General features: G+C 38.6%; 2 protein-coding genes across 2 annotated transcripts in view; one reads left to right on the plus strand and one right to left on the minus strand.

Moving 5' to 3' along the window:
- LOC113107093 (protein kinase C zeta type-like) overlaps window positions 1-11,661 on the minus strand; it is a 94,757-nt gene extending 83,096 nt beyond the window's left edge. Inside the window, exons 1-4 of the mRNA XM_026269298.1 lie at window positions 11,172-11,661; window positions 4,305-4,426; window positions 3,548-3,637; window positions 3,164-3,214 (exon numbers count right to left, since the gene is read on the minus strand). Of these exons, the coding sequence (XP_026125083.1) occupies window positions 3,164-3,214; window positions 3,548-3,637; window positions 4,305-4,426; window positions 11,172-11,242 (334 nt within the window). The 5' untranslated portion in view covers window positions 11,243-11,661. The remainder of the gene's footprint in view (window positions 1-3,163; window positions 3,215-3,547; window positions 3,638-4,304; window positions 4,427-11,171) is intronic.
- A 1,580-nt stretch (window positions 11,662-13,241) lies between these two features.
- Window positions 13,242-19,895, plus strand: LOC113107095 (deleted in malignant brain tumors 1 protein). Its single transcript, XM_026269305.1, has 8 exons — window positions 13,242-13,775; window positions 13,968-14,003; window positions 16,541-16,858; window positions 16,945-17,256; window positions 17,331-17,645; window positions 18,071-18,220; window positions 18,293-18,348; window positions 18,838-19,895. The coding sequence occupies exons 1-7, from the start codon at window positions 13,742-13,744 to the stop codon at window positions 18,328-18,330; spliced, it is 1,203 nt and encodes a 400-aa protein (XP_026125090.1). The 5' UTR covers window positions 13,242-13,741; the 3' UTR covers window positions 18,331-18,348; window positions 18,838-19,895.
- Window positions 19,896-20,218: the final 323 nt, after the last annotated feature.

Below are 20,218 nucleotides of genomic sequence, written 5' to 3' on the forward strand. Positions count from 1 at the left end.
TGAGAGTGAGAAAACAATGACAAAATGTATGTTTCTGGACCATTTTATCACTGTGCCCTATACAAAGTTATTAAATGGCTTCGAAAGTTGTAAGCAAAAGAAGCATAAGTCATACACTTGCTTTGCTTTTATGTAATTTATAAAATGTGTGTGTTGCTGTGGCTTAGTGGTAGAGTATTGCGTAAGCTGTGCACAAGGTTGTGGGTTCAATTCCCAGGGAACACACATACTGTAAAAATGGAAGTCGCTTTGGATAAAAGCGTCTGCTAAATGCATAAATGTAAATGCAATTTAAATGCCTAGTCACAAGCCTTAAAAAGGCTTTAACAGGATTCTGTGGAAAAAGTCTGGGTAAAAAGCAGCCATGATCAGTGAAGCAGATTATATCTGAATAAAAGGTTATAATTCTTTGTCCCTACAACACTGTGCATGAAAGCTCAGTATCCTGGAGCTGCTCTGGTACAAAGTGAATAACTAACCTTGCATAGTAATAAGCCCAGACCAATTCCACACAACAGTAGGCAGCTGAACCTGAGGTCTTTACACTGTCAATTCACACAGTCCCTGTTCAGCACCGCTCCATCACGCATCAGTGGTGTGTGCTGGATGTCTGAAACGAGTCCCTTCACAGGTTTTTGTCTAATAAATTCATGTTAAATTTTGTTCACATGGTATCTGGGTTAAACACCTTATAGCATCAACAAGCAACCAATACCAAAACATTTTGTTTTTATAAATTATCACACTTTATTTAAACCAAGACATTGGGTTGATGTATTTTTTCCCCCCAATGTACTGTTTCAAAAATAATATCTATACAAATACAGAAAAGCATCATTTTTATTTGTTACTACTAACTTATATGGGACAATCTTATTAAAACCCACTTTATTTTAAATTAAAAATTTTAATTAAAAAAAAAGTAAATATCACAAATATACTGATGGTGGCAGGAATGGAGTTGCATCTTTAATATAACCAACCTAAGACGCATCTAAAATCCAGCTCATTATGAGATCATCATTTTAAGTAATATCTCAATATAGGGGAAAAGTCTAATTGGCACTTGGCACTTAAAAAATGCATTAAAAGGATCATTATATGATTATAAAACAATATAAACATATTAATCAACATAAATGCAATATTTATGGCTCCCTTCATTTCCAGAATTAAAATTCTTTCATCATTTACTCACCCTCCCCTTGTTCCAAACCTTTCTTCTGTTGAACACAACAAACATGTTGGTATCCTGTACCATGTATGAGCACCATTTACTTCTACAGTAGGAAAAAATATATATATTATGGAAGTCAATGGTGCTCATTAACTCATCAAAATATAATCTTTTGTGTCCAGCAGAAAAAAACAGTTTGGAACAAGTGGAGGGTGAGTAAATGATGCCAACATTTTCATTCTGGAAGTGAATAAATCCTTTAAAGCTTTGTATTTGCTGACAACATCCAGTTTGTAAGCGCTTCTCATTACAAGTTTGGGAAGATGGTTAGCATGTGATACATTCCCAAATGCACATTACATACAAACCAAACTCCGAGCACATGCAGAGGTGAGTTTACATGTAGCAGCACATGTAACTGAGACCCGAGCCGCTCTGACACACTGAAAACACCAGATCATGAGCTGCTCGTGTGTAAAAGAACGCAATGCCATGCTTCACTCTGAAACACACAGTGCATTTAATTAAAAGTATGGAGACCCATACTCAGAATTCGTGCTCTGCATTTAACCCATCCAACACACACACACACACACAGTGAACACACACCCAGAGCAGTGGGCAGCCATTTATGCTGCGGCGCCCAGGGAGCAGTTGGGGGTTTGGTGCCTTGCTCAAGGGCACCTAAGTCATGGTATTGCCACCCCGAGACTCGAACCCACAACCCTAGGGTTAGGAGTCAAACTCTCCAACCACTAGGCCACTACTTCCCCAAAACACAGCCTAGGAGACTTCACAACCACACTGAACCATGTTAAGATTGTGGTTTTGTTCCGATTAATTGTCATTTCAGAATTTTTTTTTCTTTCTTTGAACTGAAATATATTTGTTTTATTTATACTGTCAATAATCTTCTCATCCACATTTTATGAGGAGCATTGCCTCCTCTGAGAAAACATCCAACAACAACAAATGTGGCACAAACTGCTGACAAGGAGAGAAAAAGTGGGCCAGAACAGAAACAAACGCTGACAGAAAAGTTACCAGCCTGTCACAAGTCATTACGTACCTAAAGAACAGCAATCAAAGCTGTTCAGACCAACACTTCTCATGTATGAAATACACAAGATTACATTCAAACCATATCGAAGACCTCATTCAGACAAAGAACAGAAATGCAAGGTACTGTCTTATCTGTATGAAATGCAAAGCAAAAAGGCACACACACACACACGGATATGCAGCATTCCTCTTTGACACATAAAATACAATTTAGCACTAACGCTATGACACAGCAACACACAACTCTCTCTCTCACACACACAAATGACACAGAAGACATATATCATGACCGTGCCATAGGCGTGGATGATCGTGAATTCATAATGCTTTCAAAAAGGGGTGGCCGTACCATGTACAAAGTCCTGACTCAGCAGTTTAACCCCCGTCTGGCCGTCAGGGCAGTAAAAGTGCACATTAACACAGGATTACTGTGCAGCTCCCAGAGTGCTATACGCTCCCAGTGAGAGATGCCATGTTTTCCACCATAAAATCTTACATTAAAGACACTAAAAACTGAATCTATTATCTTTGTCCAAGACCTTAAAGTAATAATTCACCTAAAAATAACAATTACGTCAGTATTTACTCTTCCTAGTCTAATTTCAAACACATATTTTGGAACGACATCAGGGTGAGTAAACGTTTCAGATAACTATTCTGTTAGCAACACAAAGTCATAAATTAATAGAGGTTTGGATCCTCATTGTGGTTCAGTGGGCTGTCAAAAAGGTGGGGGGGGGGGTTGGGGGGGGGGGTAAATGCTTGAGCAAAACTATTCCTGAGATAGACTTGAAAGAGATTGTTTTAAGAGATCTGTTTCCTGTATTGAGTGACTGTAGAAGAGAGAATGGCCACTTTAAAGAAGATCAGCATTAAAGTGCACACGAATAAGGCTGAAAATGGCTGGCAAGATTTTTGACTTACTGTCCTCTCCTGGGCACGGCATACCAGGCTTTTCAGGAATGCTTGGGAATACTAGACAAAGAAAGAAAGACAAAGAGAAAAGATTGTGACTCAGTCCAGTGGTTTCATCTATTCATAGACATGGGGCCAGCAAATATGCTAAATTGCAAATATTACATTTTCTGAAGAAGACTGATTTGTATTTAGTGCTTTAGTCGTGTAGAGTACACATTATAGTTTGAGTGGTTTGGTGGATTTCTGCTGTGTGGTTTGATTCTGCATTCAGTTCTTTATAAATAAATGGATAAAAATACAAATAGAGCAATTCTGCTACTAGAACAACTGAAAATTGAATAAATGAGGGGAAAAAAGATGTTATTTCAGATGTTTTGAGTTAGTAAGTACCATGCAAAAGGAGTCCGGAGCACCGGTTTCGGTTGTAGATACGGAATGCTTCCTCCAGCTCCATCTGGGATGAGATGGTACATGGGTCCCCTTAAAAACAAAACAACAAAAAAATTGGGAACATGGAAAAAAAAAAAATCACTAAAATATTATTAGATGGCAATATTGCTTCTGGTGAAGTAAATCTCTGTAAGTGTTTTCTTTTTTTCACTCTCTACATTACATATATACTCAATATTTATAGTTGTCGTGACTCGGGGGTATTCAAACTGGGACTTGGGACGGTATTTATTTATTTTTCATTTTTTATATACTATAATATTCATTAGTATTTTGAATTGTTTTTTAGTTTATATATTTATTGTTTTATTTTTATTTTTTTATTAGTTTGGTTTTAATATTTAATTTTTTATTTCTTAGCATTTCTCAGATTTATTTTATTTGAGTAGCTTAAGAAGGCATAATGTCTTTGTTTCATCTTACTTTTTATCTAATATTTATTTCAACAAAAGATTATGAATTAGTAGGTTTAGTTTTAGTTCTCAATAACACAGGCACAGCCCTTGAGCCTTAAAGTTAAAATGAAATCAAAATGAATCTTTTTTTTTATGCTCCTGGTCTTATTGTGAACTATTCGTTCGGCGCATTATTCCAAACTTTGAAATCTTTAGTAAAACTATACTATCTTGACTTCTTCTTAATACACTTTTTTATTCTGCTGACGTCACCTCAGCCAAAGTTCAAAGGTCATACACACCTTCATCGTCAATCCACTTGAGTGTAATTGGCATCTCCTTTCGGACCCCACACATCGTTCTCACTTCCTCACACACCTCGGTGTACGTCATGGCCAAATCCAAGTCAGAGATCAGCATGTCCCTACAAAAAAACAAGAACACTTAAAACAGAAAGCACCTTCATACAGATCTGAGAACAATTCAAATCTGTTCAAATTCTGTTTAATGGAGTGTATTTGGTTACAGGTAAATAATAAAAACTCTATCTTTTACAATGTAGAAGTCCACGGCCTAAAACTGGACTTCTCTATTAAAACGGCACAATTCTACAACGTGTCCAACAACTGACTAGTCAATTAGTCAAATGAACTAAATTTTTAGACTTTCTTTTTTTGTTTGTTTGTTGAACAGATTTAGAAAATATTAAGTTTTGCACATCCCTGAAGCAGGTTTTTTTTTTTTTTTTTTTTTACTAAAACCAACCTGGTTAATCATTTTTGCTAATTGAAATAAAGCTGACATAAAATAACAGCTAAAATGAAAACTAGGAATGTTGCACTGGCAGCTATCACTAAAATAAATCAATACTAAATTCTAAAACTACTACAGCTAAAACATAAGTAAAATTGAATCAAAGCTAAATAAAATGAAAATAAAGGAATACTTAAAAACTAAAAAAAAAAAATGACAAAAGCGGATAACAAAATTACTGAAATGACATATTATCTGTAGATATATATGGTACACATTACCATCTAAACTACCCAGCATCACATCTCAAATCGTGCATCTCTTATTCTAAATGTCCTCTGTAGCTTTAATTTGCAACACTAGCCTGAAACGGTCCAAACACAGGCAAACAAGCCACATCTGTCTGGATACACAAGAGACTTTTCTTTCAAACCTCTAGCACACAGCTGCCTAGTCTGGTCCCTGCCCCACTTTCACACACTGCATACAAGAAAACACGATCCGTTTAGTTCAGTCTACAGAAGTACAACATATTACGAAGATATGATTAGGTCATCATCGCTGACCTCAAAGTGCCTTCTTGGACATCAGGAATAATGTGTTTATGTGTGGATTCAGCATAATCATGTCATTCTTTGGGGCTTGATGTCTGTTTTCCCAAGTAATTCTAAGTATCACCTCGATCCTGGAATCATTCAGTACCATGTTATATAGACATGAAATATTGTCATGGTATTTCCACACCATTTTGTACTGGATTATATGGAGTATATTCCAGTATATTGTGCATCCCTAATAACACTGTATGATAACTTTCATTCAAAAAATTAACAGACATTATTACATCAGGATAAACCATTACTGACCTAGTTTCTTAGTTAACAACCTTTGTCATGTCCTGGATTCACTGATATACTGTATTATTGTTTTACACTCAAACAAACCATCTAAATTAATAATTGGTTTCAAGCATACAGATATTTTAAAGAATACATTTTAAATAAAATAAAAAGCTATAGAAAACGTCATATTTTCAAAATAGTAAAAACCGGTGAATATAAGCCCTTAAATATCTGAATACATTAAAGTGTGCAATATTTTATTAAACTGCATACTTAAATTATTATTCTTCTATTATAATTTTAGCATCTGAGTTGTGTTCAGTTAGTACTGTGAAAATCCTAAATTAACATTGATCAAATTTAATTATTGTATAAATTACAGCTGTTATTTATGTAATCATACAAAGAGCTTGGTTCAACTGCAATGTTTTCTTAATGAAAAGCTAAAGAAACAAAAAAGCTTTTTTTTATTTTTTTTTAAACCAGTGAATACTCAATCGTTTTACAATATTTTTTTTTAAAGAAATTACTGTTTTACAAATCAGTCTACAGACCTCCCTCAGTTCCTGTGTAGATGGAAAATGTGATGTATGACTGTATGACAAGTCAGATATACTGTGTGTGTGCTTTCTGCTAAGATGAGCTCTGAAACAGCTTGGCCCTCAGCGGGGGAACCTTCATCACGAGTCCATCATCAGCCACCCTGCCCTTATGGCTCCATCCGTTCCCCACCATCCTCATCCCCCACATGACTGGCTGCCACTGAAGCCAGGGGTGAAAGGATCTCCAACGGCACGGCTCTCTACGGCCTGCTCAACTGATAAATGTTAGGAGTCCCTGGAGCCGCTGCCGTTTGGAAATTAAATTCCAGAGCAAGCCATGTGAAACATTTCTGATCATCTAACCATCCCTGAGGATGCTAACAGTTAAATAAAGTCATTTCAGAGGTGTTCATTTCTCACTCCATATTAAAGCAGAGAGGGGTGGTTCTGAAATAGATGAGACAGACAGAAAAAGCGTAAGTGTGGCAATAGTGTTATTTGCACTGAATAAAAGAGGAGCGGAGGTGATAAATAGAGGTTAATCATAATTCTAGATTTGGGAATGATCACAGTCATCACATATGCATTTGGCTTTTTGCTCCGCCATAACAGTCGCAACTTAATCACTTGACCCTGAAGTGTTTTCTGAGATCAGAGATCTTATATCACTGTATTAGTTCACTGAGGTTTGGTTACGCCTTGTTGAGGAATCCTGGAGTGTGACGTATGACGGGAACCCCAGTATTACAGCACAGCTATAATGTAAAGTTACGGAAACTAAGCAACCGAAAGCAATATATGTCTTCAACATGATGTAATGTTAGTTCTGTACTTCAACGTTGGGTAAAATAGCATCATACTGGTTTATGTTTGATCAAATATATTGAAGCCTTGATGAGCAAAACAGACTTTTTTTCTAAAACTAATCATTAATGTTTAATTCTAAAATTAAACTGCAACAAAAAGACTGTGACAGAAATCCCTTAAAAATAACAGAGGCTAGATGCTTTAGAACTAAATCTTCAGTTACATAGTAAATAGACACTACATAACGTGTGGCCTGACTCTTTTTTGTCATAAAAGATGTTGGATGAGCAGTACAGTTTTGGGTAACAGCTGTGGCTCATATGCACAGGCTGAATCATCATGAAAACACCCTGCTCCTTTCTGATGGACTTTCCATACTCAGCCATAAAACCCACCTGAAATAGTACAACTAGAACCTGAGAAAAGCCCACACGAGAGATGGAGGTCAGTAGTTTAAACAACGCCCTGTCTGCAGGGAACAGTGTCATTAGGTTCACCACTGGATATACAGAATATTCCAATTCACACAGACAAGATTTGCATGAAGAGAAAGGCTTAGGAGGATGTTAAGTCTGTGCTATGTTACTGTGCTCTAAACTTAGCACTGAAAGTTTAGAATACAAACATAGAATTCAGAGAAATTAAGACCTTTACACACTCATTGCTTTGTTCTCAGAAGTCTCACATTCATGCATTACACAGTACACACACACAGAAAAAATGTATAATGTCACTGGTAAGATGAGAACGGTGTTAACATTATAAAGTTTCACCTGTGGTTTCACCTTATGCTTGTGATTTATGACCAGTGAGTTTTATCTACAGTGCTGTCTGTGTGGTTGCTATAGCAAATCAAATCTCTCTAAACCTCCCGGGTCTTGGACTAAAGTCCAGCAGTGGAAATGGAAATAAGAAACACTTGCCAAGTTCAATTCTCTCTTGGCACGACAGGCTGCTGATGGTTCAGTGAAGTGTGTTTACACAATTCTTCTGTCATTGTTCAAACTTAATGATTCAGTGTATTGCCCAGATATTAAACCGATGGTTTGTTTATGGTTAATTATGTGAAAGAACCATTATAATTTAGTAAAATCATAATTTAGTTTGTGAAAACGAATGTTTATTCAGCAAAGATGCATCAAATGTGACAGTAAAGACATTTACAATGCAATAAATGCTGTTCAGCTCTAATTTCACTACAAAGAATCCTAAAAGACAAATGACTGCGGTTTACACAAAAATATCATGCATTAAAACTGTTTTTAAGACGGACAATAAGAAGTGTTTCTTGAGCATCAAATCAGCATATTAGAATGACTTCTGAAGAATCATGTCACACTGAAGACTGGAGTAATAAATGGAATAAATTACAAATTAAATTATACTAAAAAAAGAAAACATTTTATATTTCTAAGTTTTTACTGTATTTTTTGATCATATAAATGACAAATAATGTTGAACATAAAAGACTCCTTTCAAAAACATCTTATCGACCCCAAATCTTGAACAGTGTTTTATTGTTTGCTCTAAAAAACAAGGCCACTGAAAAATTCCCTAAACTTGTAAAAAGATTGACAAGCAGAAAGCGTCTCTGACTGGCCTGGCCTCTCCCCTGACACTTCTGAGCTGCTTGCATCGCCTAGGGCTGTCAATGACACACCAATTTCAGCATCTGTCAGGTAACAGGGACATTTTATGCATGCATGGTAAAACAGCTTAAAGCACTTTCTGCCAGCATGACAAACTTCTGCCTGTTCAAACTGTACAAAGCTACAAAACGTGACCGTTCAGGTGACTAACAGGGTCAACAATGTCGAGGATCCAGCAATTCCCCCTTCTGAGATGAGCTATTTAAAACAGCCTAATCTCGTTCTTGATTGCTCAACAATGAAACCTATTGGACTGAAACCTAGAGGCCTGTGCTGGAATAAATAGTGCCTGGAATCTGTGAAAAAAAAAAAAGCCATTATTGCGGCTTATAACTTGTTGCTAAGCAACTGCCTGGCTCAGGGTGTCAGCCAGACACCAAGATTTCTGTCCCGCTTGGTGTTAACTTCTTCCAAAATATTTTTAGAAGTGGAAATCACCAAGGCTTTCAAAACGCTCCGAAAAGCCTGACCCAAATTCAGAGCGCTCTTTACACACTCATGTTAGAGAGGAATTCACACTTCCACAGACACGGAGGAACTCTTCACTTCCTACAGCAGGTTCACTGGCACGCCATCAGGTTACTGTGCTTTTGAATCAAAGGTCTACTAGATCTCCACCCACGAACCAGCAGGACATCATTTGTAAAGCACATTTATGTCACAAAAAATGAGTTACGGTACATTCTCTTATGCATTTATTTACCGAATGCTTATATAATTCTTTTTTTTTCCTTTTTATAATCAACCAGTCGACGAGTATTAATATAATAAAAAAGTGAAGAATCTTTGTTCCTCATTATTTGACTACCCAGATAAGTCACAAAGTTAAATACTATATTATTTCAAACAAAGAGAGTCAAATCCAATCATGCAAAGCGGATTTATTTTTTCCTCACATAAAACAACATAAATATTACATATACAGCCAAATCTGATTGGGTCTCTCTAGTCTAATTCATAGCGTTAAAATTAGTATATAAATACCAGTTGTCACCGAGATAAGGGTTAAAGGGATAGTTTACCAAAAGAAATTAATGAGTAAATGACAGAATTTATATTTTTGGGTAAAGGAATTTTCATAAATAATGAAATAATTGTCATTTTTGAATAAATTAAAGGGGTAGTTGATAAAAAATAAAGATTTCAGTTAAAAAAATTAATCATTTACTTACCTTCAAGTTATTTAAACCTGTATGAATTTCTTTCACCTGTTGAACACAAAAGAAAGTTTGTAAGCAAACCATTGCTGGTAGCCATTGACTTCCACTGTATTTTTTTCTAATGGCTACTAGCAACTCTTTGGTTACTAACATTCTTTGAAATATCTTTCTTTTGTGTTCAGAGGCAGAAGGAAAATCACACCGTTTTGGAACAGCGTGAGGGTTTCTAAATCAAGAGAACTTTATTTTTGTGGAACTTTCCCTTTAAGAATGCTATTATGACTTAAACACTGAGGTTTCGAAATGAATCTGTATCGTTCACATCGTTGACTAAAGGGTGGGCGATATCACCCGCTGTTGTACTGAAACTGTTCGTCTTTGAGAGAGGATGTGATTAATAACAATGATTCACAGTGATGTATGCAGACAGTGCGTGTTTGTGTTATCTCACACTTTGCTGACCACTTACAACATGGTCACTTTTAGCTAAGAATGTCCAAACAAAATATAAAGCCTAATTATAAATTATTGTATAAAGCCAATGGAGGATGATCAAGAAGGAAAAAATGTATAATGTCAGAAGCCAAAGTGGGGGTCAAAACCAGCCCAATCAATTCAAGTCATGTGTGGCATTTTTGGTATTTTTATGAGTGATCTTGGAGATTATCTTTGTATGAATTATGAAGACTGAAACTTGCCTTTTATAATACTAATAAAAATCCTCTTCAAAGAAGTATGCAACAGCATATTATGTATAACAGGACAAGAGATACGTGTTGAGCAATAAGTGGCAATAAGAGCACAACCTTCAGCCCACAAAAATATTTAATATTTAAAGATGCACTCAGTAAGTTGTGTTTTTTTAGCTGGCCAACACACCAGTAACTTGGTCAGTTGCATGACATGGCTATGTCATGTGATATCAATATGGTGGCACCCATCAGAGCTTTAGAGTTTTCATAGGCTACTTTTAATGTTATATATATATATTTGTAAAACTTTTAAATGATCATAACTAAGTGCACCTAAAAATCATTTGCAACATTACATATTTAAAAGAATAAGAATATATTAAAACATTTAAATGTAAAAAATTATAGACTATTTGCTCTTTTCTTATTATTGTCTGGATGTTTTACGACCTGTCTGATATTGTAAACAGCATTGTTGTAAAATGCCTCAGCTGACAACGTCTCTAAAACACAAAATATGCTGTTTAAAAACGATTTTACGATGAAAAAGTAATAAAACATTAAAGGAATGTCAAAGTTTGTCAAGTGTGGGAGTGAACTGCGTTTGCAAACATGTTGTGCTTACATTAAACGGCCAAACGCTTGGCATATTCCGACCTTTGACGCCACAACACAAGCAGGCCAGCTTTAAAACATTAACCCTGTAAAAGTTAACAACACTCACCCTCCGTAGTGCGCCTTTACTTTCACATATTCCGAGGGGAAATCCATCATCGATCCGTTGCTGACAGGCATAATGACTCCAAAAGTCTACAAACACTCTCTTGGGTCAGAAATAAAACAGCCTCTGTGTATCAGAAGACGATTTCAGATGTAAAGTGACATAACTCCGAATAAACTGTGTGAGTGGTCAATCTTGTTCGTAATGCTCCCAACGTCGCGTCACCGCTGAAATGATCCATATCGCGAGCGTGTTATTCATCTTCTTTCCGGAACGCTGGATTTTACGGTATCTTTGCTATGGTTACTCACAGGGGCGGAGAGACACAGAAGTATGGCTACTTCCACGTCTGGATTGGCCTCTGAATCCACCTGTTGTTCGCCTGCGCTTCCGCGGGACATTCCGTGTGTGTAGCGCTGTCGCGAGGAAATGTTGGAAAGTGCACTTTATAACATAACAGAAGAGCGCGACAGATTGTTTCGCGCGAGTCGCGACGTTGGTTCTAATTCCATCCGCCGTGACGTCAGCGAGGAATGTGCAGATTCCATGAACGCTTTATTTGCAGGTGGATAACGGTTTGTGGGTCCAGCCGGTCTCGCTCTCGTTCTCTCTCTAGTTTGAGACTGATGCTTATCCAATTAAACAGAAGTAGGTCGGCGAGAGAAGAAACGGTTGTGAGCGGAATAATGCACGTGAATGGACTAAAAATAATTAAAGAATTGTAACCATCTGGTTATATATAGCAGAATAAACCCTTTTTGGTCGACGCTAAAAGTGCATTTTGAGTATGATTTATATTTATTATTTAATTATATTGTTATGAGATTATTTAAATATTATTTTTTAAGTATTATATTAATGAGAAATATAAATGAAATGATAACCTGTACCAAGATTATAAATGAAATGATAACCTGGACCATGTGATTTTAGGATCGACTTAAAATGAGGGAAATTATTTAAAAGTTGCACGACTTTGAATAGGGAATATGAAATGAACAAGGAACCAGCTAGACAAGCAAGAGCGGTAGAACTTATGTTTTCTGGTTTAATTCACAAACATACTGTATTTGCATGACAAATAGAGCATGATCACGTCTTGTAATTCTCATTTTATCCACTTGATGTCGCCACAAGCTTTTTCACATAAATTCTTATCCCTGAATAGTTGTTCAAATCTGTTCACTAACCCTTATTATAAAAGTTATTGTTCTAATGTTCTAGCTAATACTGATTAGTCATTTTGATTCATAAAATTGTAGTAGGTTAATGTAGATCTCATAGCTGAGCTGTAGACTGTTTAGATTAATGGCGACTTTAAATTTTGTCTCTGAACGTGTTTTTTCCACGTTTAAGCCTAAAATAGTTTTTAAGACTTGCGGCAAAACTGCTTGAACGTTTGTGTGTGCAGATCTTGCGCAACGTCTTAGAACAGTAAAAACATATAACGTTACAGAACATTCTCCTCATCTGAATAATGGGACGTCTGACTCATTACCGCGAATCGACTCATATGAACAGTCCGTTTTTAAAGAATCAGTTAAAAAGACAATCATAGGGTCCCAATGTGCATACTGCACCGTATCTGCCCTAAATAGTATTGAAAATGAATAATATCACATAGAACCTAGCATGGATAGCGTGCACATTGGGACGCATATCACATCACGTAGTACTTGACACCCTGGCCTAACATGTGCATTACAATGCATGCTGTTTATTACCCTTATTAATATAATAATAAGGGTGGTAATGTAATTTAATGATTTATGTGTCATGTTTCAGCTCACGAGAATGAGTAATTTAGAAACGAAATAGGATTTTAATTCAGAAAAATCTATTCGTGTACATTTTGTATGAATAACAGTTTTGGTGTAAATATTAGCTGTAATTTAATTATTAAATTATTAAAACCCACATACAATTAAAAGTAACTTTATCAGTTAAAATCAAATCAAAAGTTATCAATCCTCGCTTCACTGCAAACGCTCTTGTGAGTCGATTCGTTCAGTTGAATCGGTTTGTTCGGAAAGGTTTCAGCGGTTTATAGAAAAGATCCGATTCAAAAAAACGAATCGTTTACGAATCAGACGTCGTCTGTATGCGTTAGCACGCTGTTTCTTGGAATACTTTACGCGCGAGAAACACTAACTTATAAAGCATTACTGATTACATATTTACTCGAATATGCTTTGCAAATACATCGGCATTTATTGTATCTCGCTCTGCGAATAATAACTCTCTTTACTTACGTTAGCATATTAGCCGTCCCGTTCTATAGCTTTTGTGTCTAAATTGTTATGTGCTATTTGCGTCTATCGACTGTTAGCCTATGCTTTGAAGCATGAGTTATGATAGATAATGTATTTGTATCAATCACATGGAGGTGAACAGGAACAACTTATGCATTGAGAAGTGCTAGTTAGCCAGCTAGCTGAGTAGACTGGAGTGCTATGCATCAACTTGCTCCTCCTGGTCCTCCTCTCAGCTTTTGGATCGCTGACATTAACAGAGACATTTAGATAATAAATGAGCCCAAAGCACTGGCACTTGCGTTACATGGGAAATCTACAATGTCGAGGATTCTTCTGGGCCTGGTAATGCTTGGTTAGTAAAATGTATTCCTTTCTTATTAAAAAATATGTATTATAGGAGACCTAAACATTGTCAGCAGCTGAAACCATTGTACATTTGATCAGTGCATAATTGCAAATGACCAAAAGGCCTAAAAACAATCGAAATATTTTAGAATGAATATGTCAAGAATGTAACGTGCCTTTTAACTCTTTTCTTTAACAGGATGCACTGTTGCTGTTGAAGATGTTCAAGCCTTTGGTGAGTTATTGACTTCATGATGTTTTCTACAGAAGGGGTTTTATACGTCAGGGACTCTCAAACATGATTGTCCCTTTCCTAAATTATAAAAGCAGATTGCTTTCATGTATGGAGACTTATTTTTAAATTAAGCATACCATTCTGAAGAGACATTCCATATTAAAATACATGCAAAACTTAATTAATGTAGTAATCTACCATATATAGAATATACCGTAGAATATACCGTATATAGTTTATATTAAGTGACCACTAAATATATAAAAAAAATATATATATATATATAATTTGAAAGTGTATAATATATATATATATATATATATATATATATATATATATATATATATATATATATATATATAATTTGAAAGTGTATAATATATATATATATATATATATATATTGTGACGAGTCAGCTGCCTCCTCCCTGATTGTCACCGGCACCCCGTCCTAAATCGCCGCCCTTCACCAGGCTCCCGACTGGAGTGGGTGTGAGAGGAGGGGCGCTGGACGAGTCAGGGCTGGCGGCGTGTGATGGGGCACACCTGAAGGAAGTGGAGCCTCATTACCGCCGCTGGTTAAAAGCCCAACGCGCCTCTCCTCAGGAGACCGGTCTCTTCCCCGTGCATGCACACTGGTGTCCTCGTGGGTCCAGGAAGGGTGCGTTGAGGGACTCCCGCGCCACCAAGACGTGAGCTGCCGGACCCGCGATCCGGATGGGAACCGCACCCGTATACACGGCCGACGGGCCAGGATGCCGGGCCGTCCATCCCCTACCAGCGCCGCGGCCAACGAGAGAGACGCGGCCGCTAGGAGAAGCCGCCGCCCCTCGCGCCCCGGACCTAGGAGGGGGAGCGCGTGCGGCCGCCGGACTCCGCCCCTTGCCTGGACCCTTCCTTGATGAACACTGCCCGACCTACACAAATCCCGCAGCACAACGAGGACACCAGATTCCCTGTTATTTTGGACACTTTCCCCCTTTTGGCCACTTTTATTCCCTTTGTTTTATGATTTCTGTTAATAAAAGCCTCTCCGAGGCCTGACGCCACGCCCACTGTGTCTGTCTTGTGCTCCTCCCGTGACACTGGTGGAGAATGCGGGCAAGGCGGAGCCTAGACAGCGCAGTTGGGAAACATCTGGTGACGTCACTCCCTCTCGCTTGCAAACGTTCATGAGAACCCGGACTGGGACGGAGGAAAACTGGGGACAGCCTCCCAGCCACAAAAAGGGTAAGTGACTTCTGTTATTGTCATTTTACCCTGTGGTTGGTTGAGGCTGTCACTAAAACCCGGTTTCTCTGTCCCTGTTCCGGTGCGCGGCGAGAGGGAGGACCGCCCGGAGAGGAATCCCCGCCCACTCCGACCGTTTGGAGCCTGGTTGAGGATGGTAGCACTCCCGTGTGGGCGGCGCCCTGATGACGGGGATGTCGCTTGGGAGGGGGAATGTGACGAGTCAGCTGCCTCCTCCCTGATTGTCACCGGCACCCCGTCCTAAATCGCCGCCCTTCACCAGGCTCCCGACTGGAGTGGGTGTGAGAGGAGGGGCGCTGGACGAGTCAGGGCTGGCGGCGTGTGATGGGGCACACCTGAAGGAAGTGGAGCCTCATTACCGCCGCTGGTTAAAAGCCCAACGCGCCTCTCCTCAGGAGACCGGTCTCTTCCCCGTGCATGCACACTGGTGTCCTCGTGGGTCCAGGAAGGGTGCGTTGAGGGACTCCCGCGCCACCAAGACGTGAGCTGCCGGACCCGCGATCCGGATGGGAACCGCACCCGTATACACGGCCGACGGGCCAGGATGCCGGGCCGTCCATCCCCTACCAGCGCCGCGGCCAACGAGAGAGACGCGGCCGCTAGGAGAAGCCGCCGCCCCTCGCGCCCCGGACCTAGGAGGGGGAGCGCGTGCGGCCGCCGGACTCCGCCCCTTGCCTGGACCCTTCCTTGATGAACACTGCCCGACCTACACAAATCCCGCAGCACAACGAGGACACCAGATTCCCTGTTATTTTGGACACTTTCCCCCTTTTGGCCACTTTTATTCCCTTTGTTTTATGATTTCTGTTAATAAAAGCCTCTCCGAGGCCTGACGCCACGCCCACTGTGTCTGTCTTGTGCTCCTCCCGTGACAATATATATATATATATATAATATATAGTATATAATATAATATAAATATATAGTATATATATATAAAACATAACTGTATTAATTTGGTGGGTTTTTTTTCTGTGGATTTTGAAAAGCTCTATTCTATTCTATTCACTATTCTAAGCCACTGATCAATTATCAGAAATATGCATGCATTTAAAATATTTATCAATATTTTGAATTAGCTTTTATTTTTATCTTTAGTAATTTAGCTATCTGCTTTTTTTCTAATTAGCGTTATATCAATACGACAGTTTATTTTCAGTAATTTTAGTTTATTAGTTTATTAAGTTTATAGATTTTTGTTGTTTTTTTATTTTATACTTTATTAGTCACTTTTTTTTACTTTTTAGTAAGGATAACAACACTGCTTCATTCCCATTATTTCCACAGACGACCCGATCACCAGACTTGTGAATGAAAAAGCAGGTGAGCGGTGCTCGGGTAGAGTGGAGGTGCGTCACGGGCATCAGTGGGGCACCGTGTGCCAGCATGGTTGGGATCTGGAGGATGCCGCAGTGGTTTGTAGAGAGCTCGACTGTGGCGCCGTGTTGGACATTCCAGGTGGCGCTCGTTTCGGACGGGCCGGTGGAGAAGTGCTGTGGAGGAATGTGAAATGCTCGGGTGACGAGTTTGCCCTGGATCTGTGTGAACGCACCCTCAATTATGATGTGTGTACGCACAGTGAGGATGCTGGAGTGGAGTGCACGGGTATGAGAGAGTTTGAAAGATTTGGATTTATTTTATGCAGTCTGTGTTTGTTTGTAGTTGTTCATAATTTTTTTTTCTCCCACCAGGAAAACTTCTAGCACCCACCTTGTTAATTCAGTCTCGCTTCTACACCTATTCGGCCGGAGAGGCTGTTCACTTTAAATGCACTGCCCCTTACTGGCAGTCCGTCATTGACTTCCATCTGTACAAAAGAGGTGTGGACACTCCTCTAGTGACCCAGAGAGCCGATCCCAGACAAATGACGGTGGATCTGACTCTGTCAGACTTAGAAATCTCCCATCAGGGCAGCTACAGCTGTCTCTACAGGATACACACCAAACTGGGAAACTCTCCCTCGGGATTCTCTCCACACAGCAACTTCATTAACATCACAGTCTGTAAGTCACATCTGCTGCTAAACTTGTAATGGAGAGCTAAAAGTCTCAGTCTGACCTTTATTTCTTATTCTCAGTGGAGATTCACACTCCTCAAATCTGGTACAACACGTCTCCTGAGGCCCGGCCGGGTTGGGTCACCCGGGGCCACAGTTTTAACGTCACTTGCTCCACACAGCCTCAGTATCCAGGAGGATCCTTTCAGCTGCGGCTCATCAGGCCCAACGGGACCGTCCGGCACTCTCTGCCAGCCCTCGCTCCCTCCGTCACCTTTACCTTCTCCAGTGCCCAGTCTAATAATGAGGGCTACTACTGCTGTCTCTACAAGGTCCAGACTGGAGAGCGCACATTTATCTCGAGGGAGAGTCAGCCTTTACCCATCTCTATTCGAGGTGAGTTGTGGGCTTCCAGCCCAGGTGGATTTGAGATGTTCAAAATGACCTGAGCTGCATCTCCTAAAAGGTTTGAAAGCTTAAGCTGATTGTAGCATGAAGTTGAAAAAAAGACAATTGCAAGATAAGAGCTCAGAATTATGAGGGAAAAGATCGGAATTGCGAGATTCCTTTGAAAATTATCGTTGACATTTTTTTTTAAACAGAATTGAAAGATGTAAAATTCTAAGGGAAAAAGGTCAGAATTGATATATAAACTGATTACAAAGTTGCAGTTACCTTTTTTACTCCGTGGCGGGAACAGGCTTCTAAACACTTGGATGTACTTCACAATACTGAAGAGAATATCTGTGCTCTGTTGTTTTTGAAGTTTTATTACAGCTTTAAGGACATTAATTGGGTTTGCTGTTTTCTTGAAATCTCAGAAGTAGATCCGGTGATGAGCCCGGTGTTCATCAGTTTGCTGGTGTCCAGTTTGACGTTTGTGGTGGCCACATGTGCCATTCTGATTGTTGCCAAAGTGTACTGCAAGAGAGCGAGCAAACCCACTGAACTGGAGCGAGAGAGCAGGACCTGTGAGTAACTGATCTCAAAAAAGATGTAAGAATTTGTGTTTCTCTTACTGACAGGTTATATTGTGATTACAGGTGTTGACAACACATACATTGCCTTGACAATCAAGTAATGGAAGTTCTAAAAGAAGGTAATGTGGGTTGTTTGTTTTATTGAGAGCTATTTTTTCCTAATCAGGCACAACATGATGAGTTGTGAATCGTATGTTTTGTCAACAAGCTCTAAGATTTGAATAAAACCCCCAAAGTATGCTTCAGTATTTATGCTTACTCTATGGTATGCATATGGTGCGCATGATAAAAATTTTGTCGGCAGCACAGTACATGATAAAATGTGCACACACAGCCTGATACAGTGTACATGCAGCTTTCACATGCGCTTTGTCTACAAGGTGGCAGTTCTGGTCTGGGCTACTGTTGCACAATCGGAAAGGAAACAGTACACACCCATGTTGATGAGTCAAGGCATTAAAACTCTAGTTTAAACAAGTACAAATACATTTGATTGCTCAGTATTACTTGAGGAGAGAAAAATCACAGTCGCCGGACTATGAATCAGAAATGAATGAAGGTATAATGCAAGAAAGTAATGATTTTTGTACACGTTTGTTTTGTTTCAGCTTTTAGAAACTGGTCACATGTTGGTGTTTCAGAGGCCTGGCCAAACCAAAGAGAAGATTGAAGTTTGAGATCCACAGAATCCACCATTTCTATCTATACTATCTGCCATTCTTTGTCAGTAACAGAGAAACATTTCGATTGTCATTGGTAGGAGGTTTTTCTTTCAGTGTTACTGGAGATGGGAGATTTTTTTTTCTTTGAAAGTAAATGCTGACATCACTAGACTTGAAAATGGGTGACAATACAACACAAGCTGCTGCACTAACCAGGTTAAAAAAGGGCTTTTTAGTTTTTGGAGGTACCATGTGTGACCCATCCTGAGGTCTTCCCATTATCGTTGCAGGTAAAGACTGTAAAACTGTGAAATGTGTTTTTTTTTGTGTGTTTTCAAGGGGCTTTATAATTTAAACATGATATATTTATTGTTTTCTCTACTACAGTTCTTATGTTTGGTTAATCACAAGAGGAACAGAGAGCCTAAGAACAAGCTCTATCGCATTAGGTCACTACAGGGCTATGAAAGTATAATAATTGTGCTTTTACCTGGATTGTTTATTTGTTCTTTTTGAAGTGAAAGTGGGCTCTCTGAATGCATTATACAGTACCTTAGATCAGATGTGATGCTTACACAGACAAAAGAACAAATCCTCTGACACATTTCTAAAACAGAACAGGAAATCCTCCTTGTATTTACAAATATAAATAATTCATAACAGTAATAAAGGTTGTAGTGTGAATTATAGGCATACACTAAAATTTGCAGCACTACTATTGTCTAGTGAAGCCAAGAAACCAGTTGCGAACACTACAGTATAGACACTCCATATTTAAAAGGAAAATCAAAACGTTTCTAAATGTAACCCATAAAAACAATAGTGAATGAGCAAAATGCTCAAATAATATTAAAAAGTTGTGTGGAAACACAGCTGTCACTTCCTGGTACATCCATGTCTTGTAATGTGGAGAGTTAATGGTTGTTGTTTTGTTGCAGTTTTTAGTACATGTAATGAAATTTGTAGACTTTTATTTTGCCATTAAAAACAAAAATCACAATTTTGACATGCATACTGTTTTTACTGTTAACAAAAAATCATTTGAGATGTATCTAAAATGGTTCCTTTTAATAAAACCTGTAGTTTTCAGATCACACAACACCAGAAACTGTCAGTTCTGGCATTCATATACTTTGGCTCCAGCATATTCAAATACATATAATTCAGAGTATGACCCAAATAATATATATATATACTTCAGACATATTGCAATGGAAAATCAGCTTCTTGTAAAATAACTAACACTAAATTCAGTGACTTTATCCTTAACTAAATTTTTGTGTAATGCATACAATAAAGCGTTAAAGTTGTGATATACCAAACTGTT

Source organism: Carassius auratus, chromosome 8 (assembly GCF_003368295.1).
Source record: "Carassius auratus strain Wakin chromosome 8, ASM336829v1, whole genome shotgun sequence".
NCBI lineage: Eukaryota > Metazoa > Chordata > Actinopteri > Cypriniformes > Cyprinidae > Carassius > Carassius auratus.